At 37.9% G+C, this 26,477-nt stretch overlaps 1 protein-coding gene across 1 annotated transcript in view; it reads right to left on the reverse strand.

The window, feature by feature from the left end:
* Positions 1–4,832: 4,832 nt before the first annotated feature.
* Positions 4,833–26,477, reverse strand: part of LOC126237063 (piwi-like protein Ago3) — a 214,726-nt gene continuing 193,081 nt past the window's right edge. The window contains exon 18 of the mRNA XM_049946849.1: positions 4,833–8,362. Within this exon, the coding sequence (XP_049802806.1) occupies positions 8,276–8,362 (87 nt within the window). The 3' untranslated portion in view covers positions 4,833–8,275. The remainder of the gene's footprint in view (positions 8,363–26,477) is intronic.

A 26,477-nucleotide genomic window follows, 5' to 3' on the forward strand; every position in this document is an offset into this window, starting at 1 on the left:
CATGGAAAGTAGCACACAGATTGTCGGTCTCATGCTTCCAGCTACTGTTACTATGGTCAGATGTTCCTTACAGAGATAAATAGCTGTATCAATATTGTTCTTTTGAGTCCATGTTTGGTGTGGGTGTGCGAGTAAACTGGATTCAAAGTGAAAGAAGATGGTTGTTTTGATGGACAAAAAGTTGAAAGCACTGAACTTAATAGACAAAGGAAAACCACTGAAAAGCATACGTAGCTGCAGAATATGGTGTATGGAGACCAACTGTGTCTCGAAGAAAAACTGAAAAGAAACTGAAGACTTCTACTTCAAAACGGTCGCTAAAGACCATTCGCAGAACTGCAGTAAATGAAGAAAGCAAGAAATGAACCACTGCATGAAGCATTGTTCGTTTGATTCAGTGAGAAAGACAGCTAGGTGTTCCGACATCTGGTCCAGTCCTGAAGGAAAACACACTAAACTTAAAACAGCAAGCTACCCAACGACGGTGCACCTTCACAGCCACCCAAGGGTGGTTGGAAAAATGAAAAGCTCAGCATGGGATATATCCGATAAAAGTTTTTTGGTAACACTGGCTGCAGAAAACTTCAAAAAAGAATTTGAAGTTATTTCCTCTGAAAATTTTATCTCACACTAGTTTTGTAACACATATGGATCTGGACTAAGTGATGCTATCCATTCTTGGGCACTCAAAAATTTATCCAAGATGGGGCAAGATTCTTAAATTACCACTTCTGATATAACTGATTCAGTGGGTCCAAACCACTTGTCATGCTTCATGAACTAAATCTGAAAAGAAGTAACACAAAACTGACAGCACCTCAAACAACTGAGAGCTTAGTATTTTTAAGGTGTATTCATATTTCAATAGCATAGGCAAAGTACAGATTTTTATGTTATTAATATGAACATTAATGCCATCATTTTAATTCAGCAATTTGACATTAAATCCTCCAACAATTAAATTCAGAATGTCCAACGAAAATTCACATCTGATCATGCGAATGAATGTATTTCATTACTTCCGTGATTTCTATTTTTTTATGTTGACTGTTGTAACATGTTCAACAAAACATTTTGAATGCTACAATTAAATTGAGTGAAACCAGGGCCAATATATGAATAAATGATAGTCAGAAGTCTTACAAAAACACCATAAAATTTGCCAGTACAATTGACTATTAACATCCTTAGACTAAATGAAGGCACTCTTCTGATTAAGAGCATATATACTGCTGTCATATTTAGGGTATGCTGGGAATCTGCGTGCTTGGTTATTTGACTTGTCCCTTTCTGTAGCTCGATAATAGCAGTACAAAGAAGCAACAGAGAAATGACTGGAAAATATTTCATCCCATTCTGTTATTCATCCTGGCTACAGACGATGCTGAACCCCCCCACAAAAGACGGAGGGAAGGGGGGGGGGGGGGGGAGAGGTGATTGCTAAAGTTACAGTATTTTCTGTCATGCTTGGCAATGTTAGATCTGCAGTTCAGTACATTATCAGAGACTCATTCCAGCACATTCGTGGGAATTCTGTAATAGATATCCAGATTCCAAGAAGAGCCAAGTGCCCCCTCTCACATGCCCTCCTTGCATACGCCTATGAACCGCTTGAAATGCTTGGTTCCAAATCAAAAGACTCAGCAAGAGGTTATAACTGTTGTAGAGGTTGAATCACAATTGTGGTTTGTAGCAATGGGCCTGAAAGACAAAAATTCTCTCCCCTGTTGATAGGAAAATCAAGACAATTTTGTGCTTTGAAACATGTTGATCAGTTATATGGACATCATTAATTTTTAAAAAAAGTGATTTCATGATAATCTTGCACCAAGTGTGAAGATATTTGGAGGGAGGGGGTCTTCTGTCTAAGACCGTATTGTTTACTGACAGTCAGGGCCAGCTCTGATGGGGGAGGGGAGTTGTACCACAACACCGCCCAGGGCAGCAAAATCTTAAATTTTAATATGGTTCCAAAAGGATAAATTAAACAATAATTTTTTTTACATAAATTAAGTATGAGAATAAGTTGGAAAAATGTATCACTCATAAAATCTAATGTCTTGCAGTAAATTATCTACGGAACTGTCAAAAAGATGACAAATGAAGCACTACATTTTATCACCTAAGTTATATCTCAAAATAGCAAAGCTTGCTAGTAGCAGTGTTGCCAACTCAGTTTCTAGCACGCATCTACACAACACTTTGAATGCAGCTTGAAAGCTCCTACAGAAGCGAAAAACCTTATGATGACACAACAGTTCCTATACACCAACCTTAAACATCTATAGCAGTATTGCTGAGAAAACAACTTCATAATAATTGAAGAATAAATAAAATATGCACTCTAAATGTTTCATTTCTTCAATGACTCGCGCCCCCATATGTAGCTCTGGTCTTAAAGATATATTCATGTTAGAAACATGAACAAGCACCTGTAACGTGTGAAAATAAGATATCATGGATGAGAGACTGTGAAAGATTGACTATTAGGGGTATGGGTTTGAAATTCTCGCACAGGGTGGCAATGCACCGTCATATGGAGTGGAGCAGCTTGTCAGTGGTGACTTCAGAGAGAAGTTCTTCCATCCTAGTGTAATGGCTCTTCTCCAAACAATAGAACAAGGTGTGCTGTAGAACGTCAGACATATATACAGAAAATAGCTACTGGGTAAATTTATTCAAAAAGAGGAGGAAACTGATGTGATAACTGAATTGAAATCAGTAAATATCAAAGACGTATTTTTCTGGTTACATTTCCATGAGATCATATAACTGAACTGTTTAACAGCCATACATTTGTGATTCCACTGCTGAAGCTTGAAAAGTTGGCAATACCTCCAAATTCCTTGAAGTGTTAGTAACCATTCCTGGTTGTTTGGATGTAGAAAATAGTGCATAGTTGTATAATGACAGTGATGCTGACTACAGCATGACAATTGTTGACAAAATTTGTATTGCCCCTGTTCTACGACAGAGTGAAAGAGATAATGCACTGGACAATAAAAATGGCATTCCAGGACAAGAAACAGCATCTCACGCAGAGGCAATGTCACAGATGAAAAAACTGATGTTCGCCCAAAATGTCAGCCATAAATAATTCCATTCAAACTGATATCAGTGAAACTTCTACACAATCATTCTGCTCTCAAATGCCACACATGGTTGTAACAAAAGAAACTTACACACTGTTTCAGAAAATAAATATGAGTAGACTCCAGTAACTATAAATTTTAAGGGTCTGTTGACACACTTATCAGCTATCTAGTGTACCTAAAAACAAAACACAATCCAATGGCCAGTTATTTTCCAAAATATGCCATATGTTTCTGCATGTGACATTTATGTTTTGTACAGTTCAGTAGAGCCTGTTGTAATGTAAACAAATTGATGAAGAGGAGAGCATTCTTAGAACATCGTGTAAAGTCACTCATAAAGCAATATACTGTATCAAGATCACACTTTCTACAATCAGCTGAATCACTTGAGGATTATGAAGAATACACAAAAACCTGAAAATACAATAGGTGTGTGCAACTAACAGAAAAAAACTGTAGGATGTGTGTGCTGTAAATTCTGCCTGTCAAACAATGACAATAAGATTAACATATGTAGACAGTAACAGATGAATTTGTAAATTTCACTCACACATTTGTGTCCAAACTGAAAGCAATGAATAGCAATTGGATTTTTATATGCCTCATGTCTTCATCACTTTCCTAAATTAAAAAGCTTATTCACTGTGAGAAAATAACACGTATTATTATTATTATTATTACAAGAAGTTATATGCAGTTCTACACGAAGATTACCCAATTCTCCTATTAACAGAATGTTTTGAAATTTATTTTCTGCTTTGTGCTCTACTTCAACAATTCTGAGCAGTATACTTCTGTAGTAAATTTGTACAGAGCAGCAAGGTTAAACAGCAGATTTCCCATGAATGCCTGCATAAACTAGTCCATGGATCAGAAGAGGTAAAATGAAAATCTAACATCTGCACTGTGATCCATGCTTAGTGAAACACTGTAACGTTGACAGTGACCTTCACATTCTTCTTGCATAAGTACCATGAGAATAAGAGAGACATTAGGATATGTACGGAGCCAGTCATTTTTCTTTTCATTCCATACACAAATGGAGCAGTAGAGTGGGTAGTATTGGCACAAAATACCCTCTACCTTGCATTTACCATGTTTTATAGAGTTATATATAGATTTAGAGCGTTAAGGAAATTAACAGATTTAGTCAACTACTTTGTTTGGAAAGAAATAAATTCTTCAGAAAATAGATAAGTTCTCATATTCATTCACATTTTATGCTCCATAAATCCCACTAAGGAGAAGCGCCTTCTCGTCTACCTATGCATTAACTTGCAGAAACAGTTGTTGCATACCTCTGAACAATGAATATTGATCTACTCATCTCGTTAATTATGAGAATTATTTCTGAATTATTTTTTTGAAATGTGTTACAATAAGAATTTTATATGCACCAGTAGAAAAGTAGCTACTTGACCTGCTCTCCCCCTTACAATATTTAGCTAAAGCTTTTATCTAATACTTCAAAGTAAGCATTTAAATAACTTTCTGAATTCAAATTTTGCTATCAGTTGTTTACACCCTGGAAAATTTAAAACCTGTGACGTACATAGAAACCCTAACCATCCTTGCATGACACTCACAAACTTACACACATGGTGTTAGCGAATGTGTACAAAAAATCATAATACAGTTAAATAAACATGCTAATTTAAGCGCCAAGTGTCATTCGCTTCAAAGTGTTAATTAAAACAAATGTTTTGTATAAAAGTACAAAAATTTATTAACCTGTACAAAACAAATAGCAATATAAAAATATTCTCATAACAAGTACTCAAAGTCTTTGAAAATAAATGAGAAATGCCTTTAACATTTATTCTCTTAGCCAGACAACACACTATTCATTAATAAGAAACCTAATTTTTCTTCTTTTAAACATTTAATACAAATAGATAGATGCTCCTGAATATGTAACTTTAATCAAACACAAAAAATAATCTAGCAGTTTAGATCATCATCACTCTTCATTACAATTTCAAGAAATGTAAATAACTCATCTCTCAAAGTGCACTAGGATCACACATAGTGGACAAATCAGAACTGCAAAAACACACACACACACACACACACACACACACACACACACACACACACACACACACAGGGGGGGACGGCAGGAAGGAACATCCTTTCCCTTTTTGCTTGTAAACCCATGCATAGAACATCTGCAACTCAACACTACTACCCGATCAGAAGTCATCTTATATCAACTTCAATTTTTAAAACTTTGGTATCTGATCTTCAGATGAGGTTATGAGAGGTAACTACTGTTACAGACTGCATATGGCACAGTGTTGAGAAATAAGAATATCGTGATGTACAATGTTCAATAATGAAAACGCTAGTAATGATAGCTTATGTCATACCAAGGACTATGGAATATTAATACAAGAATAAAGTACGTACATAATCATGCCCACTGTACAGCATGTTCATTTACAGTGATCTTGTGTAATGTAAGTACATTACATCAGAAAAATAACACAATTCATGACTGCATGGTAACTTATTTACAAGGTTCACTTTTATTAGTACACGCTTTTATTTGTGCACATTTGTAAGGGAAATACAGATGACTGTTTTGGGCTGTGATCTGGTCATTTTAGAATGCCCTGAAGACTCCAGTTTGTACATTCCTACTCTGCACAGTAATCATAATGGCTGTACATACCATTAACTGCAGAATGCAATTTTATTTGTTTGGTTGACTGTTATTATTAAGTAGTTTAAAATGCATCCAGATTTAATCTAGGAAATTTGCACAAATGCACAACCATTTGTGAATAAGTGCAATTCCAAGACTGGACTGTGATACAATGTACTGAAAACTGCCTTTTACAAAAATGTCATCCAAGCAAGATTATAACATAAATCTAAAACAGTATAATGTGTATTTTAGAACTGTTTGCCTGCAGGATCATTGTTATTGTGTGTACTGTCTGCATTCTTGTGTTACTCAAAACTCAATTCTACTGAAGAGGTATTACAATAAAACATGGGTGGATTAGGTTATCAGAGTAAGTAATGGCGATTAAACAACTTGAATGTAATGCTATAGCAAATACATATAGAATAATAAAAATAAACTAGATAAATTTTGAACACTGCAGGTTTGGAAGAACTATGAAATGATTATAATGAAAAGATATGCAACTGAAAATTTATAAGCTGGTCATACACCTAAACAAAACAGTGAATGTTGGTTACGAAAAACTAAGGATGAAGTAAAATCCAGGTGGCTGAAATGGTATATCTTTGGGGCTTTAGGGACATGCAAGACATGAATCCAACAGAAATTAGCAGTTCAACAACTGAAAAGTTTGCTGGTGATGAAATTGAAAGAAACAACTGCATCAATATACTTTGAGAAAAGACCATCAATGTTCACAAAAGTTAGCTCATAAGTAGAGAAGAAAAGTAAAACAAGCTGGAAGACTGTAGTGATGGGCTGGAAAGAGGTAAGGATGCCTAATCTGGAATTTGGGTAGTAATACAATAGTTCCCGGTTAAGTCCTGAGCTTTTGGATTATGACTTTGGTATGATCAGATTATGACAAGTGATCAAAAATCTGATAGTAAATTTGTCAAAGTGAACTGCTCTCTGTGCTTGACAATCAATAAAGAATATGTCAATCAACAATAGGTGTAATTTGTAATATGATAAAGTGACTGTATTTCAATATAGTTTAAAGATTTCGAGACAAAATTATTCTTTGTTTAAAAATAAGATTCCCATTATCTGAAAGGCACACAACTTGAGCAGTCATTATGATTTATATTTACAGTTCTTTGAACACATACCGTAATGGAATGGAAGTTATGATTTGTGGACAACGCAGCTGTTCGCTGTTAACTTCTAAATTTATGATATTAAGTAGAAATTACCCTGTCAAATAAAATTGCACTCTTAAGCAAGAAATGGAATGTGTCTCCACTCACCACTAAATGGGTATATATTTAACAAGTTTTGTTTTTTAATTTTCATTGCTATGAGCAATAAATTGTAACTGAGGTGGGTTCCAGGAACTGTTCCTAGGAAAATGGAGATGATACATTAATAACTGAAATAATACTATAGGAACTATATTTCATGGTGCTGACAATTGTCTTAAATCAGCACTATTAGCATTAAATAATAATGACTGATTCTCAATGTCCATTACAGATAAAATAAAGGCAAAGAACTGTACAAGTTATGTTAAATATGTACTAAAAGTTTTAACAACCTAAATATTTAAAGCAAATGGGCTAAAATAATGAAAACACATAAAATCATGACTGCAACAGTTTCAAATTTCTATTCTTGCCCAGAACAGCAATATGACAAGTTTCAAATCAACATTCGAGTTATGTAGCTTGGAGTCACACAAGTTATCTTCACTGAAGCAATAAAATGTAATAATTACACAGTGGAATGTTAAACATGACCTCGTTTTTACAAATACTGCAAAGAACCAGAACAAGTGTTCCAACTGTACAAAAACTAAAACATAGTTTAAGCAATCTACACCTTTCAAGTCATGTTCAGTAAGTCGTACATTGGATATTTCTGTCACATTATTTTCTGCAAGTGCTGTTGCAGAATCGTCAATCATACAGCAGCAATTCTATAATATAATGACAGAGAGCCTTAAATCAAGGCTGCTATTTATACAAATTGTTACATAAGTGTTATGACAAAGAATTAACACAATTCACAGAGGTATTAAAATTAAAATAAAAAAAAAAAAAATGAAAGGGTATGGGGAGCAGAGCATTCTGCTTAACCAGAATGGAGTATGTTGTGGGATAGCTGAAACAATTTTGTTGAGAATATACTGAAAATCAGCAATACTGATCAATGCAAAAGAAGCAAAACTTAAACGTTACCAGTATGGAATTGCCCATACTCACATGCATTAATATTTTCAAATACACGGTCAGATAGAATAAAGTATGTCTTTACACAATATTACACAATTTTCTGATGGACACAGTAGCTGTATGCCTATAACTTCCCTACAAATCTATTTTCTAAAATTCACACACAACATATTCGGTTTTTCACTGGATCATAATATCTCTACAGAAAAAAATACTTCCACATTATTCACAATAATAACACCACACTGTGCTGTGTTGTTTGCTTTTCCTGAGAGCACTTTATTTAAAGTGGTTCCAGAACAGATTGCCACATTCTACAGAAAGAACAGCCTGTCTGACAATTTGTCAGACGGCTCCTTTCTGATATTCTGTCCTACAAGATGGGCAAGCTTGTGTGCATACTGTAGTAAAAAGAAAAAAAAAATCATCAGTCACTTTCAACAGAATAAGTAAATTTCAAAGTTTCATGTATAATGCAACCTAACAAGAAAATGTCAGTAAGGAGAAGGATCTTAACGAAAATACAATAAAAGAAATACAAATAAAACACTTCTACTTACTCAAATTACACAGGCATAAAACAAACCATGAAACCAACATGTGAATGAAACAGGGTAATGTAATATGTTAAAGCTATATTTAATGTGGATAACTGTTCAATGAATACAGTGGAAGAGGGATGCAGCAGTTTCATCAGTTAGAAATAAAAAGAGTGTATGGAGTTGTTCGAGATCATCATTACCATCAGACTCAAATTCATACTGACAAGTACATTTTTACATTCATCTCCCACACAAAGTAGGCAAGAAAGACTAGTGGACCATGACGCAAACCAATGACTTTTCTTCAAATCATTTGTTGATTTCTTAAAGCCTATAATGGTGATGACTGGAATGCATTATTCAGAATTCTGAAGTTATCACAGATAAAATACAATAAGCAAAATTTCTCAACAACTTGTGCAAAAACGAGACTGCCAGTATCTACTGCAACCTACATCCTTCTGAATCTGCTTAGTGTATTCATCTCTTGGTCTCCCTCTACGATTTTTACCTTCCACGCTGCCCTCCAACGCTAAATTTGTGATCCCTTGATGCCTCAGAACATGTCCTACCAACCGGTCTCTTCTTTTTGCCAAGTTGTGCCACAAACTCCTCTTCTCCCCTATTCTATTCAATACCTCCTCATTAGTCATGTGATCTATCCATCTGATCTTCAGCATTCTTCTCTAGCACCACATTTCGAAAGCTACTATTCTCCTCTTGTCCAAACTATCTATCGTCCATGTTTCACTTCCATACATGGCTACACTCCATGCAAATACTCTCAGAAACAACTCCCTGAACGTAAATCTATACTCAATATTAACAAATTTCTCTTCTTCAGAAATGCTTTCCTTGCCACTGCCAGTCTACATTTTATATCCCCTCTACTTCGACCATTACCAGTTATTTTGCTCCCCAAACAGCAAAACTAACTCACTACTTTAAGTGTCTCATTTCCTAATCTAATTGCCTCAGCATCACCCAACTTAAGTCCACTACATTCCATTATCCTCGTTTTGCTTTTGTTGATGTTCATCTTATATCCTCCTTTCAAGACACTGTCCATTCCGTTTCACTGCTCTTCCAAGTCCTTCGCTGTCTCTGACAGAATTACAATGTCATCGGCGAACCTCAACGTTTTTATTTCTTCTCCATGGACTTTAATACCTACTCCGAATTTTTCTTTTGTTTCCTTTACTGCTTGCTCAATATACAGATTGATTAACATCGGGGAGAGGCTACAACCCTGTCTCACTCCCTTCCCAACCACTGTTTCCCTTTCATACCCCTCGACTCGAACTGCCATCTGCTTTCCGTAAAAATTGTAAATAGCCTTTCGATCCCTGTATTTTACCCCTGCCACCTTTAGAATTTGAAAGAGAGTATTCCAGTCAACATTATCAAAAGCTTTCTACAAGTCTACAAATACTGGAAACGTATGTTTTCCTTTCCTTAATCTTTCTTCTTAGATAAGTTGTAGAGTCAGTACTGACTCACGTGTTCCAATATTTCCACGGAATCCAAACTGATCTTCCCCGAGGTCGGCTTCTACCAGTGTTTCCATTTGTCTGTAAAGAATTCACGTTAGTATTTTGCAGCTGTGACTTATTAAACTGATAGTTCGGTAATTTTCACATCTGTCAACACCTGCTTTCTTTGGGATTGGAATTATTATATTCTTCAAGTCTGAGGGTATTTCGCCTGTCTCATACATCTTGCTCACCAGATGGTAGAGTTTTGTCAGGAATGGCTCTCCCAAGGCCGTCAGTAGTTCTGATGGAATGTTGTCTACTCCCCGGGCCTTGTTTCGACTCAGGTCTTTCAGTGCTCGGTCAAACTCTTCACGCAGTATCATATCTTCCACTTCATCTCCATCTACATCCTCTTCCATTTCCATAATATTTTCCTCAAGTGCATCGCCCTTGTATAGACCCTCTATATAATCCTTCCACCTTTCTGCTTTCCTTTCTTTGCTTAGAACTGGGTTTCTATCTAAGCTCTTCATATTCATACAAGTGGTTCTCTTTTCTCCAAAGGTCTCTTTAATTTTCCTGTAGGCAGTACCTATCTTACCCCTAGTGAGATAAGCCTCTACAGCCTTACATTTGTCCTCAAGCCATCCCTGCTTAGCCAGTTTGCACTTCCTGTCGATCTCATTTTTGAGACGTTTGTATTCCTTTTTGCCTGCTTCCTTTTCTGCTTTTTTATATTTTCTCCTTTCATCAATTAAATTCAATATTTCTTCTGTTACCCAAGGATTACTACTAGCCCTTGTCTTTTTACCTACTTGATCCTCTGCTGCCTTCACTACTTCATCCTTCAAAGCTACCCATTCTTCTTCTACTGTATTTCTTTCCCCCATTCCTGTCAATTGTTCCCTTATGGTCTCCCTGAAACTCTACACCCTCTGGTTCTTTCAGTTTATCCAGGTCCCATCTTCTTAAATTCCCACCTTTCTGCAGTTTCTTCAGTTTTAATCTACAGTTCATAACCAATAGATTGTGGTCAGAGTCCAAATCTACTCCTGGAAATGTCTTACAATTTAAAACCTGGTTCCTAAATCTCTGTCTTACCATTATATAATCTATTTGAAACCTGTCACTATTTCCGGGCTTCTTCGATGTATACAACCTTCTTTTATGATTCTTGAACCAAGTTTTAGCTATGATTAAGTTGTGCTCTGTGCAAAATTCTACCAGGCGGCTTCCTCTTTCATTTCTTACCCCCAATCCATATTCAACTACTACGTTTCCTTCTCTCCCATTACCAACTGCCGAATTCCAGTCACCCATGACTATTAAATTTTCGTCTCCCTTCACCATTCGAATAATTTCTTTTATCTCATCATACATTTCATCAATTTCATCATCTGCAGAGCTAGTTGGTATATAAACTTGTACTACCGTAGTAGGCATGGACTTCATGTCTATCTTGGCCACAATAATGCGTTCACTATGCTGTTTGTAGTAGCTTACCCGCACTCCTATTTTTTTTATTCATTATTAAACCTACTCCTGCATTACCCCTATTTGATTTTGTATTTATAACCCTGTATTCACCTGACCAAAAGTCTTATTCCTCCTGCCACCGAACTTCACTAATTCCCACTATATCTAACTTTAACCTATCCATTTCCCTTTTTAAATTTTCTAGCCTACCTGCCCCATTAAGGGATCTGACATTCCATGCTCCGATCTGTATAACGCCAGTTTTCTTTCTCCTGACAACGACATCCTCTTGAATAGTCCCCGCCTGGAGATCTGAATGGGGACTATTATACCTCCGGAATATTTTACCCAAGAGGACTCCATCATCATTTTACCATACAGTAAAGCTGCATGCCCTCGGGAAAAATTACGGCTGTAGTTTCCCCTTGCTTTCAGCCGTTCATAGTACCAGCACAGCAAGGCTGTTTTGGTTAGTGTTACAAGGCCAGATCAGTCAATCATCCAGACTGTTGCCCCTGCAACTACTCAAAAGGCTGCTGCCCCTCGTTTGTCTGGCCTCTCAACAGATACCCCTCCGTTGTGGTTGCACCTACGGTACGGCTATCTTCATCGCTGAGGCACGCAAGCCTCCCCACCAACGACAAGGTCCATGGTTCATGGGGAGGGGGGGATATAAACCATAACACACAAGAACTAATTACAAATCCATTTTGCATGAAAGCCATCAATTCCTCTGATCTTCCCATAAAATTTGAATAAAGTCTTTTGGAAATGCCAGTTCACTGAAAATAAAAATCAGAATCATATCAATTTGTAATTTCTGGTGTTAAGCACACAATGCCATTACACACCTTATTCCATTGCCCTCTACTCATTTTTGTGGGCAGTGTTCCTCTGCACTGACAACAATAAAACCAAAACAAAAAATTGCTTGAATCCAGAATCACCATTGATACTTGCGTTAACAAATATTCAGCCATGAACTGTGTGTGAGGGAGGGAGGGAGAAACTGTAATACAGTTCCTGTACTTATTTCATACATTTATACGATAATCCTACTTTTTGTATTTGGTAAGTTATAAATTTTACAATTTATTTTGTATATAGTTATGTATAACTTTAATTAAAGATTACTCTAGGGCAAAGCCCAGGATCTTGGGGTACTGGCTGGAATGGAAAACTGTCTCTATGATCTAGGGAGAAAAAAAGGTGGAATATGACTGACCTACCTGACTATCAAACCATCACAAACAGAAGCATTTCTACTTTAAGCAATTAAACCATCACATATAGTAGCACAGCATGAATTTGTTGCTGTCTTCAGTTCACCTCTATTTCACCACAATGACTTTTTAAACTGAAACCATTTATGTTACGAAAGAATATTATGCTACTCACCATAAAAATTTCATGCTGAGTTGCACACAGGCACAATGAAGACTGTTACCACTTGAACTTTTGGCAAAACCATTCTTAAGCAAAGGCCCCCAACACACACACACACACACACACACACACACACACACACACACGTGTCTCTGGCAGGGCTAGAGATAGCAGTCTTGTGTGCACATGAGGTGTGCTTGCTTGCATGAATGTGTGGTGTTTTGTTTTCTTAAGAAGGCTTTGCTCAAAAGCTCATATGTGACAGTTTTTTCGTTGAGCCTGTCTGCCACTACATGTATCATCTTTAGTGATTAGCAACCAATCCTTTTCAAAAAATTGTTGATATTCCAACATGGACTTTCCACTTTTTGATTATGCAATTAAAGAGGTTGAAACATATTGGTAGCACATTTCATACAAGGCACTACATCTCACTTTGAGGTAGCAACACTGCTCTGGCAGTGTGTCATTAGCTCTTGAGCCACACAGACGTGTGTTGTGGTAAGGTCTGAGGTCTGGCTGAGTTTGGAGGGAGGGGGAGGGGGAGAGGAATTCTTTATGCTGCATGTCAATTAGCATACAAGTTAGCTAATCAGGCCATTGTGCACGCAAATTCAAAAGGCCCACCAGAGATGGTGTCACCAAACAGGTTCTTCGTTTGGTTTTTTAAAATCTAAAGAGAGAGCAGTACAAAGTTCAACATGAGACAATAGTGAGAACCGAATCTGAGCTAAAGGCGGAGTAGTCTCATAGACTTCTACCTATGCTAGGAGAACAACTTACACTATTTTATATGGTAGGCCACTTGAATTTGCAAGAGCAACAGCCTGATTGGCTAAGTTAAATAGCTGTCACTAAAAGAAACACACTTGAAAATCTCTCAGGATTTTAAAGCTTCACTGTTCACAAAGTGTTTGAAAAAAATTTCAATATTAAGTGCTTATTTAGGTGCTTATTTAGCTCAGAAAGGTCAGTAATTTCAGTTTTTTTCTCATCCTCCTTTCAAAATTTACTTAGTTATTGATTTATTTTTAAATGGTTTCAATTCTCTGATACTGCAGATGTGTGTGCAAGTTGCATTTGCACGAGTGTGTGTGTAAGTGTGTGTGTGTGTGTGTGTGTGTGTGTGTGTGTCTACTGCTGACAAAGGCCTTAATGGCCGAAAGCTATAATTGTGTGAATGTTTTTGTTGTGCTTATCGCGACTCAGCATCTCCACTATATGGTGAGTAGCAACTTTCCTTCTCTGGTATTGTTACATTCCATCCTGCATTTTCCATTGTTTGATTAATTAAAAAATGAGATATCTACTTGTTGCACTGGTCCAGATGGTACGTTACCCACTTATGATTTCCAAAATAAACTAACTGCTAATGATGATAAAAATATTTATTTACAAAGAAATACATATTAATGTTGAGATATGCAAGAGTTGTTTTAACCATACACAACAATCTCAAATCTTTTGAAAAACACTATTGGTCATTCACTTTCTCACCTCCACAAATACCACAAAATTTCAAAAGCAATTATTGTCAGAAGTCGTTCACCGCATCTTCAGATGATGAGCCACATGCTTCTGGATATCTTTGACAAGGCAGGTGTTTGTAAAATAGCCAATATTCCAATTCTAGTGCAGGAAACACTGACATGGACAGGGACATCAAATAGTTGTCCTTTTCATTTATTATAGACATGATGGACACATATAAATATATGATGTCAGACTATGAGATTTTATTGATTTTTCTTGTTATAGTTCAGACCTCTAAGCTTCTCTTCCAAGTATTCTTTAAATTGTGTAACAAATGGATGGTGTTTTGTAAGTTTAGCCAGCAAATCCTCTGCCATCTGACTCGCTTCCCATTCAGATCATCATTCCCAATAGTCATGCGGTGATTCAGATGATCCTTCCAGCTGCTAATCTTCTCATGGGTTATTTCGTGAACAACGTATGGTTTGTCACCCTTTCTTCTTGCACTGCTGACTAGAGTCTTCTAGTCAGCAGGATAGTTCGCTTTTCTGATTATTTTTTTCTTCTGTAGCGATTGCCAAATGCAATGAATCACATTCAATTTCACTATACCAGCAACTATGAATTTTAAACTAATGTTAGATATTTCCAAGACAATGATCAAGCACATTGCAACAATAAATTTGTTTAATTTCTGTCCTCCAGAGTGTTCGCTAAATTAGGAAATGTGATTTACTGTTGCAAGAACAGATTTGAAATATTCATATGAATGGTTTGCTATCTTACAGTTTCCTCGTTTTTCCTCTATTTTTGGCCACATGAAACAATCTTTAAGCAGCTAAATCTGATACTTACATACAGGAAGTTCTGTTTTCATCTTCCTGAAAAAGACCAGTGTCTTCTATGCATGTCCTACAACACCTCTGGGACAATACAGATGAACTTGCACTTAATTATAATGCTCATTAGTAAAAGACAGGGTTGGAGAGGAAAAGAACCAAGACATGGAACGAGAACCAAACTCAGATGGGACTTCTGTAAGTTGCAAATTCAATCTCCAGCATGTTTTGTTGGCACCAAATGATCCCACCAACAACAACTTGTTTTATAAGTAACTATTCAAATCATCTTTTCATACTGTATGACCTAAAACCAAAACAACCACATTGATGTGGCAGAAATTGAGGGGGAAACGACGACGCTGTAAGATAGCAAGCCATTTGTATGAATATTTCAGACCTCTCCCTACAATGGTACACATTAGCAATCACTGTGGAGGATAGAATCAAACAAATTTGTTGTTGCAATGTGCTTGACCATTGTTTGGAACTACCTAATGTAAAAATGATTGATTTGAAATTTATGGTTATTGGTCATAGTGAAATGAAATCCAGCTCAGTATAATTGGCAATTATGAAAGATGTTCATGCTTTACAACATAAACTGGACAAATGCATAAATAATTGGGGAAACTATACTCACCAAACATTGTTTACAATGTAGACAATATTATTAACTTACAGGCTACAGAAATATCTAACATGACATGTCAAGATATCGACTTCTGGCATTATAGTTATCTAATCACTAGCAGTTCGTATTAAGCCACAACTCAAGAACTGAAGATATCCATTTGTAGGAAAGAAATACATCCTGGTTGTTGAAATACGTATTTTGTCCCAACAGTAAATCCTGAGAGATACCAAACTATAGCATTGAACAGAGAACATCAAGTAAGGAGAGTCATATAAAGACCTCAGGAAGTGCAAAAAATTGAATTATTTACTTCTTGTACTAAGTTGGCATCTCTTAACCTTTTGGTAGAGGACAATGAGCACTAAGAAACAACTAAAAGATGCTAGTGAAATGCAGTATATTGGCTAATTGCAGAAAAAACAGCCGCAATGAAATTTTCCAAGTGTGATTACATCACTTAAAAAATGGACAACTTCACTCTGAATGCAACTGATGGCATCTGAAATAGTACAAGACACATGCCTGACATTCTGTCAGCTGACCAGAAGCGTGTCACACAGGTTTGTCGGATAAAGAAGCACATCAAGGAAAAGCTCTCAGAACGTGTGCAGAGGGGCAGCTGCCATCTTGATATAGTCACCTGGGCCAGACAGCTACTGACAACAGCTGGCATAGGCGATGGAAAAGTGTATGGAAATGAGCAAAACAGGAAATGAGCTGCCTATGGTTCAGGGGGTTGTAGTGATTTGTCAGTGTTTGTTTCTAATGTCACTATGGAAGCAAAGAGGGTTTAAAGTGAGGATCACATGTCGAAAGTAGTAGTAAATTGGCAAGAGGCAATGACAACCAATAATGTAAATGAATGTGCTCACAGTGGCTTGGTTTGTAGTGAAGGGGGTCGAAGAGGAGGTAGTACCACCTGATAGGGGACAATCACTACCACAAACAAGAATAGGGAAACTGAATGAAGCTTCAGTACCAGTTTAGACTGTGGCAAATTATGATAGAGGAACAAGACAGTTTCAAAAACAGGTATACAAAAGGTGGAGGAGGGAGGAGTGGACGCAGGTTCAGGCCACTCCTTTGCCCTTGGGATGTGTAACTGCTTCTAAAAGGCAAAAAAATTAGCAATGATTGACAGCATGAGGATGCAAAACAATGGCAATTACTGCATTTAAAACACACAATGTGTATCCATAGGGCATTTGGCCTGCAATTGATAGGTGTCATGATGGCAAAAGACTCTTGATTAGTCCCCCATCTAGATCTCTGGGAGAAGACTGCCAAGGAGGAGAACCATGAGAGAAACATGAAATAACCTATGGATAACAACCTGCCAGTAGAAGATAAGAATGTTGGAAGTCTGAAAGTGAAGGGAGTATAGGAAATCTGAAAAGGGAAATGCAAAGCCACAGTCTCAATATAGTGGGGGGGGTCAATGAAGAGAAATGGAAACAAGGTAAAGATTTCTGGTCAGAAGAACATAGGGTAATATCAACAGCAGCAGAAAATGATATAACAGGAGAAGGATGAATAGGAATGTACAGCAGTGAATGAGTTTCTGTGAACAGTTCAATAACAGGGTTGTTCTCAACAAACCAACGCCGACAACAATCTCATGTATAGTAATTCGGTATGTAAAGGAAGATGAAAATCATACTTGGAAAAAACCTGGAGATACAGGAAGATTCCAGCTGGATTACATCATAGTGAGACACAAATTTTGATATCAGATATTGGACTGTAAGGCATATCCAGGTACAGACATATATTCAGATCAAAAATCAGTAATGATCAAAAGTAGACAGGAGTTTTAGAGAACTGTCCAGAATAATCGATGTGGAAGGAAGTGGGATACCTGAAGTACTAAGGAAGACAAGATGCTTTTGAAGTTCACTAAGAATATGGATACTGTGATTTGGTACACAGAGCAGGCATTTCAGTTGAAGAGGAGTGGTCATCTCTACAAAGAGATTGCACAGAAGCACAGATACAAGGAAAGTAAATGTGGAGAAACATTGAGTAGTAGAAGAATTGCTTCAACTGATCAAGGGGAATAACAGCTTCACAAATGTCTCAGGAATCAAATAAATCAAAAGTGCAGGAAAGTCAGGTGAAATGGCTGCAGGGCAAAAAATTATACATATGATCTTAGGAAGGACTGGCTCAGCATACAGAGAGTGTAATGGGAATTCCACTATTAAATGCAGATGAGAAAGCAGATAAGTGGAATGAGTACACTGAAAGCCTCTATCAGGGGGCGGAATTGTCTGATGACATGATAGAAGGAGAAATTAAGAGTCAGTATGTAAAACGTATGGGATCCAGTATTAGAATCAGAATTTGAAAGAGTTAAAATAAGGCACAAGGGACAGATAACATCCAACTGTAATTTCTGAAATCACTGGGTGAAGTGGCAACGAAACTACTATTCACATTGGTGTTTATAATGTATGACACTGGCAACATACCATCAGACTTTTGGAAAAATGTCATCCTTACAATTCCAATGACAGCAAGGGTAGATTGGTGTGACAACTATCAGATGATCGGCTTAACAGATCATGGATCCAAGCTGCTGACCAGAATAATAAACATATGAATGGAATAGAGAATTGAGGATCTGTTACATCACAATCAGTGTGGCTTTAGGAAAGATAAGGGCACCAGATAGGCAGTTCTGACATGCACTTGATAATGGAAGCAAGACTGAAGAAAAATCAAGACACATTGAATTTTTCTACTTTGAAAAAGCATTCAACAATATAAAATGATGGACAGTGTTCAAAATTCTGAGAAAAATAAGGTTAAGGTATAAAGACAGGTAATTTATAATATGTACAATAATCAAAAGGGAACAACAGACAAGTCAGGGATGCAGTTTTCACCCCTACAACAGCAATAAAGGAATGGTTCAAAAGTGGGATTGAAATCCAGGGTGAAAGGATACCAACGATAAGATTTGTTGATGAGATTGCTATCTTCAATGAAAGTGAAGAACAATTAAACAGGATCTGCTGAATGGAATGAACAGTCTACTGAGTATGGAATATGGTCTTAGAGCAAACTGAAGAAAGAAAAAAGTAATAGGAAGTAGCAGACATGAGAATAGTGAAAAAGTAAACAAATATGAGGAATTCTACTACCTTGGAAATAAAATAATCCATGACGGATGAAGCAAGGGCACCATAAAAAGCAGACTAGCACAGGCAAAGGCGGCATTTCTAGCTAAGGGAAATCTACTGGTATCAATCATAGATCTTAACTCGAGAACGAAACTTCTGAGAGAGTAGACTTGGAGCACAGCATAGTATGAAACGTGTACAGTGGGGAAACAGGAACAAAAGAGAATCAAAGCATTTGAGATGCGATGTTACAGAAGATTGTTGAACATTATGTGAACTGGTAAGATAAGAAATGAGGAGGTTCACCACAGAATTGGCAGATAAAGGAACATATGGAAAACATTGACAAGAACAAGGGACAGGATGATAGGACATGTGACAACATCAGGGAAACAATTCCAAGGTACAAGCTGTTGAGAGTAAAAAAGTTCTGTAGGGGAAGATAAGAGTTTGGAATAGATCCAACAATTAATTGAGGACATATGGTGCACATGCTACTCTGAGGTGAAGAGTAAAGGAATTCATGGTGGTCTCAAACCATCAAACCGGTCAGTAGACAGAGACAGAGAGGGGGGGGGGGGGGGGGCTGGCTTTGCGTCAGAAGTTATAGTACAATGTGGACCATTTGCAAATCATGAACAAAATTATAGTTTTAGGTCTGTTTTATCAGGAATCTTTGGAATGCTCAATGTGAGTGGAGACAAAGAGGAAAATAAAAGAAACCCATGAGTGTTTGGGTGATGGAGCAAGAAGTAGTGGTTCAGCAGAGTGGTGAGCAGCCGATTGTGGAAACAGATGGTACTCGTTCACAGATTAAAGAGATAGACAACATACACAAACTTGCAGAAGAGAGCATGCAGATAAAATATGAAAGGAGATTTGAGCACGATGTGAAGACTAGGGAGGCGGTTGTAACTAAATCAAGTAATGGCATTGAACTTATTGACTTATGGTCTAGTAAGGGTTATGTGGAGGAGATGTTAAGGGATTTTTTATTCAAGTACTGAGGTGGAATCTGTTGAGGAGAATGACACAGTGAAAACTGTTGATGAGGTGGATTCAAGAAACAAAATACAAGCATTTATATTTGATGATGATAAGATAAGGGATAGTTGCCAGAGCAAAAACCTGTGAGGAGGAGAGAGTAATGGAAGAAAAAATTTGTGCATGCGGTACTGTCATCTATGTGTTGTAGGAAGATTGACAGTTAAATAAAAGCTTTAATTGGCACCAGTGCAAAATCAAATATATTCATAACTGGAGGCTTGGTACTTGTAAAGATGAAAGAATAGGTTCAAGTAAACTGACTTTGAAATGAAGAAATTGTTGCATGTGTATCATTGACCATTTGAAATTGGCATTGTGCTACATGATAGTACTTACTGGTTGATGTATTCAAGATAGAGGAAACAGTTGTGAATAAGGAATATTGTTGGCTTACAGAGAAAAATAAGGGTCTGATTGAGGTAATTCTTTCTGTTTTTACTTGTGTAGACATCTTACTACAATCTTTGCTGAATGCATTTAAAGATAGTAGTAACTGGATGAATGTAGGTGTAAATTTAATTACAAACAGTTACGGATTGTTAGTATGCATTCACTTGGTGAGATTCTAAAGTAAAATGGTATTGGTTTCATTAGTTAAGGAAGCTTTGTTTTTGGATAATGGTTATGAAGATTAACAGAGAGCTATTTTTGTTTGGGCATTAGTTATAAATGGTAAAAAGGGGGCTGAAGGCATTCATCCTTCAGAGCACTCATATTCTTGGTGAGAAAGCGTGTAGCATACACTGAACCTCAAGCTGGGCATGGCTTTATTCTTCTTGGCCTATTGTTAACTACTTTTCTATCGGTTGTTAGGATGAGGAGAAGAGTACTCTATTTCGACCTCAAATTAACAAACCCGCTTTTAAGGAAAGCCTGCTTTTAACAAATGTTTCCTTTGGTCCTGGCGAAACTCCCATAAAAACAATGTTGTTCTTACCCGCTTTTAACAAATCATGCTTTAAGAAAAAGTCCGCTTTTAAGGAATAAACATGAAACATTCATAACATTAAAATCCAGCTTTTACGCAATTCCTGACATGACCGAGTAAGTTTCTGCATTATTTCAGTTTTACACTGGTCACACCATGTGTCATGTGATGGCAGTATAAGGTAACTGAGTATTTCAGTGAACACGTATCTAGATCAAATTCCATTGTAGCCATAACCAGCAACAGAGGTTAACAAATAGGAAAGCAAATTTTGTCATGCCACCACGTGATTCTGGTAATGTGATCAGGTGTCACAGTCAAACAAAATGGAAGCGGTGAAGTGTTGTCTTTGTTGTTGTCGACTTTATTAGTTTTATACTTTTGTGGAGCTTTGGCATGCAAAAGTAGGAATTCCACGATTGAGCAAAAGCTGACAATCATCCAGGATGTTGAAGACAAACATGGCAAAAAAAGTACGATTTCGCACCATCTTCATTGTATGGCATTCTCAAAAACAAAGAAGCATTGTTAAATGCCGAACTGCACAAGTCATCTGCAGCCTTTGAACCTGGATGTGATACACTCTATTACAGCAAAATACAGGATGGCAGTCATCCAGAAATCAATTATATACCTTGAGAGGAAGGAAGTGAACATTTCACAGGCCATGCATATGTTTGTTGCTGCATGGGATTGTGTAACATAACAGACTTGTGTTAAATTGTTTTGCAAAGGCTGGTGGCTGTGGTACATCAGATGCTGATAAATACGACATGGTTCCCCATGAAGAATGAAGTAGAATCACAGATGTTCCTGAAAATGTGACATTCCAGGACTTTATTTCTTGTGATGACGAAGTTTTAACTACGACACCCGAGATGAATGTGAATGAGATGTGTGAAATTTTAGTGAAGAAACACTGCGAGGTATGATATGGTGATGGCAAAGATCATAAAGAAGCAGAGGAAGAGGAAGAAGAAAAGGAAGAGGCAGAGGCTGCTGCACCAAGTTTCGCAGCTGCTGTACAAGGGCTGGATATGTCAGGAACTACTTTTCATCGTTTAATGTAGAGGAGTAAATTATAACAAACATCAATCAACCAGAGCAACAACTTCTGTCATTACAGTACACTGGAAAGAGGAAATAAGTAATTCTTGCTGATTTTTTTAAAAAAACTAAAGAACGTGTTTTGCAAAGAGTGTGTATATGTCCATGCTGTATTTAAATTTGTAGCAGATTATTGGTAAGTTTGTGATTAAATAGCTCTTACATCACCTAAACATGCTTGAATTGTGATTTCGGGTCACTCCTTCCACGTACCTAGGCAAAACCCCCATTTAAGGAAGAATGCCTATTTAAGGAAAAATAATGGATTTTGCTATACATATAATAACAGAAAGAGAGAATTAAAGGATCTACTGCAATGGTAATGAGGGAAAATTATCTATGGAAATTGAGAGAGCTAGGAAAAAACAATAATACTTATCAAAGCAAGACAGTGCTGAGAATAAGAATTGTTTGCTAAAGTCAAAGAGAAAGGAAATGTGGTAAGTAAGTTGGATTGGAAGTAGGTGATGCAAAAGTATTTGGAATTATGGCATACTATATTCAATACAAGCAAGTATGAATATGTTATTGAAGGCTGAACTTGTACTGGAGGAGGAGAAGTTTGTGGGGTCTACAGAAGTTTCTATTGAGAGTCATAGTCTAGATAAATTTTCTTTTTTTATGAATAAATAAGTGTAATTGAGAGTATTCCAATCAACATCATCAAATGCTTTCTGTAAGTCTACAAATGCTAGAAACGTAGGTTTGCCTTTCCTTAATCTTTCTTCTAAGATAAGTCGCAGGGTCAGTATTGCCTCACGTGTTCCAACATTTCTACGGAATCCAAACTGATCTTCCCCGAGGTCGGCTTCTACCAGTTTTTCCATACAGGGAGCGAAAGGCTATTTACAATTTGTACAGAAAGCAGATGGCAGTTATAAGAGTCGAGAGGTTTGAAAGGGAAGCAGTGGTTGGGGAGTGAGACAGGGTTGTAGCCTATCCCCGATGTTATTCAATCTGTATATTGAGCAAGCAATAAAAGAAACAAAAGAAAAGTTTGGAGTAGGTATTACAATCCATGGAGAAGAAATAAAAACTTTGAGGTTCGCCGATGACATTGTAATTCTGTCAGAGACAGCAAAGGACATGGAAGAGCAGCTGAACGGAATGGACAGTGTCTTGAAAGGAGGATATAAGATGAACATCAACAAAAGCAAAATGAGGATAATGGAATGTAGTCGAATTAAGTCGGGTGATGTTGAGGGTATTAGATTAGGAAATGAGACACTTAAAGTAGTAAAGGAGTTTTGCTATTTGGGGAGCAAAATAACTGGCGATGGTCGAAGTAGAGAGGATATAAAATGTAGACTGGCAATGGCAAGGAAAGCATTTCTGAAGAAGAAAAATTTGTTAACATCGTGTATAGATTTAAATGCCAGGAAGTCGTTTCTGAAAGTATTTGTATGGAGTGTAGCCATGTATGGAAGTGAAACGTGGACGATAAATACTTTAGACAAGAAGAGAATAGAAGCTTTCGAAATGTGGTGCTACAGAAGTATGCTGAAGATTAGATGGGTAGATCACATAACTAATGAGGAAGTATTGAATAGAATTGGGGAGAAGAGGAGTTTGTGGCACAACTTGACTAGAAGAAGGGATCGGTTACTAGGACATGTTCTGAGGCATCAAGGGATCACAAATTTAGCATTGGAGGGTAGCGTGGAGGGTAAAAATCGTAGAGGGAGACCAAGAGATGAATACACTAAGCAGATTCAGAAGGATGTAGGCTGCAGTAGGTACTGGAAGATCATTAAGCTTGCACAGGATAGAGTAGCATGGAGAGCTGCATCAAACCAGTCTCAGGACTGAAGACCACAACAACAACAACAACAACAACAACAACAACAAGTGTAATTGCTGTTTAGGAGTAAGTTATTAAGGGAAAATTGCCATTAACCGAATATTAAAAGGTTGGATACGAGTCTATAGATAGATGTAAAGTTTCCTTTGATGGGGGAAACATAAGAGGAGCTTTTGTGAAAAATCTGCCTAATGGTGAGTGTGGAGCAGCTTAGTAACAAATGGTTCAAATGGCTCTGAGCACTATGGGACTTAACATCTGTGGTCATCACTCCCCTAGAACTTACAACTACTTAAACCTACCTAACCTAAGGACACCACACACATCCATGCCCTAGGCAGGATTCGAACCTGCGTCCGTAGCAGTCGCGCGGTTCCAGACTGAGCGCCTAGAACCGCTAGACCACCGCGGCCGGCACTTAGTAACAAAACTAATGGTTGTAGCTAGTATTGTATTAACAGGATTGCATACCCACTGATGGAAGTAACTTGAAAGTGATCTGTAAACAAAGACGGCAACACAAAAAGTGCATACCTGTAGTTTGGAATTATACAATAATGGCTCTTATTTAAGTTTTGCTTTCACTGTGTGTCCCAGTTCTGTTAGGATTGTGGCTAAGGCAACCAAGTCATGGATGATATTCACAGAATCACTGTACTTATTCAAAATAATCTGCCCCTGAATTAATAAACAATTGAAATTGATTTGAAAGTGTTTTGAAACAGTCACTGTATTCTTTTTTGGAATTGCATTTAGTACTGCAGTACAATTTTCTTGGATGTCCTTAAATGTGTTATAACGGTTTTGTCTCATTACCAACTTCATTTTGAGTTGAGGAAGTAGCAGAAGTCAGCTGGGAGCAAATCCAGTGAATATAGCAGATGATCCAGGACTGTGATCCATCTGCTGGCCAAACACTTGTGCATGATCTTCACTTTGGGGGCTGGGGTGGTGGTGTGGAGGAGCAACAAGGACCCTACTTCTTGGTATTCAGGTGGAATGCGATGAATTCTTGACCACAAATGATGGAGGACTCAAAAAACTTTATGTGGGTCACTGCTCTACCAGCTTTTTCCGATGAGTGTCCGGCAGGTACTGCCACAGTCGCGGCCAGAATGCCTGCTGCAGCAATGCTAGACAACTTACCACAAGAAAGCATTGCAGTTTGGAATTTCTCACAAGCAGGCCTAACAGAATTGGAACACACTGTGTATAGAATATATACAAATATGTGGATCACTCTGTATTCATATATTTTATTTGCCATGACTTTGTACTTAAGAGAGAAGTTCATATGAAGTGGATAATGCAATATCTATAATAATAATAATAATAATAATAATAATAATAACAGTTCCGTCCTCCGTCACAGCGGGACCCACCTCCTCTTCCTCAAAATCACCCTCTCCAAACCTTCCAGCAATTTATGACTTCCAGCCTTGCCTCTCAATCCTTCTTAAAAAACCTTAATCCTACTCCCAACATCACCACTGCTGAAGCCCAGGCTATCCGTGATCTGAAGGCTGACCGATCCATCGTCATTCTTCCGGCGGACAAGGGTTCCACGACCGTGGTACTTGATCGTCGGGAGTGTGTGGCTGAGGGACTGCGTCAGCTTTCAGACAACACCACATACAAAGTTTGCCAAGGTAATCCCATTCCTGATGTCCAGGAGGAGCTTCAAGGAATCCTCAGAACCTTAGGCCTCCTACAAAACCTTTCACCTGACTCCATCAACCTCCTGACCCTACTGACACGCCACACCCCTACCTTTTACCTTCTTCCTAATATTCACAAACCCAATCATCCCGGCCGCCCCATTGTAGCTGGTTACCAAGCCCCCACATAATGTATCTCTGCCTACGTAGATCAACACCTTCAACCCATTACATGCAGTCTCCCATCCTTCATCAAAGACACCAACCACTTTCTCGAACGCCTGGAATCCTTACCCAATTTGTTACCCCCCGGAAACCAGCCTTGTAACCATTGATGCCACTTCCTTATACACAAATATTCCGCACGTCCAGGGCCTCGCTGCGATGGAGCACTTCCTTTCACGCCGATCACCTGCCACCCTACCTAAAACCTCTTTCCTCATTACCTTAGCCAGCTTCATCCTGACCCACAACTTCTTCACTTTCGAAGGCCAGACATACCAACAATTAAAGGGAACAGCCATGGGTACCAGGATGGCCCCCTCATACGCCAACCTATTTATGGGTCGCTTAGAGGAAGCCTTCTTGGTTACCCAGGCCTGCCAACCCAAAGTTTATTGATGACATCTTCATGATCTGGACTCACAGTGAAGAAGAACTCCAGAATTTCCTCTCCAACCTCAACTCCTTTGGTTCCATCAGGTTCACCTGGTCCTACTCCAAATCCCACGCCACTTTCCTTGACGTTGACCTCCATCTGTCCAATGGCCAGCTTCACACGTCCGTCCACATCAAACCCACCAACAAGCAACAGTAACTCCATTATGACAGCTGCCACCCATTCTACATCAAACGGTCCCTTCCCTACAGCCTAGGTCTTCGTGGCAAACGAATCTGCTCCAGTCCAGTATCCCTGAACCATTACACCAACAACCTGAAAACAGCTTTTGCATCCCGCAACTACCCTCCCGACCTGGTACAGAAGCAAATTACCAGAGCCACTTCCTCATCCCCTCAAACCC

The sequence above is a fragment of the Schistocerca nitens genome, chromosome 2 (genome assembly GCF_023898315.1).
Source record: "Schistocerca nitens isolate TAMUIC-IGC-003100 chromosome 2, iqSchNite1.1, whole genome shotgun sequence".
In the NCBI taxonomy this organism is placed as follows: domain Eukaryota; kingdom Metazoa; phylum Arthropoda; class Insecta; order Orthoptera; family Acrididae; genus Schistocerca; species Schistocerca nitens.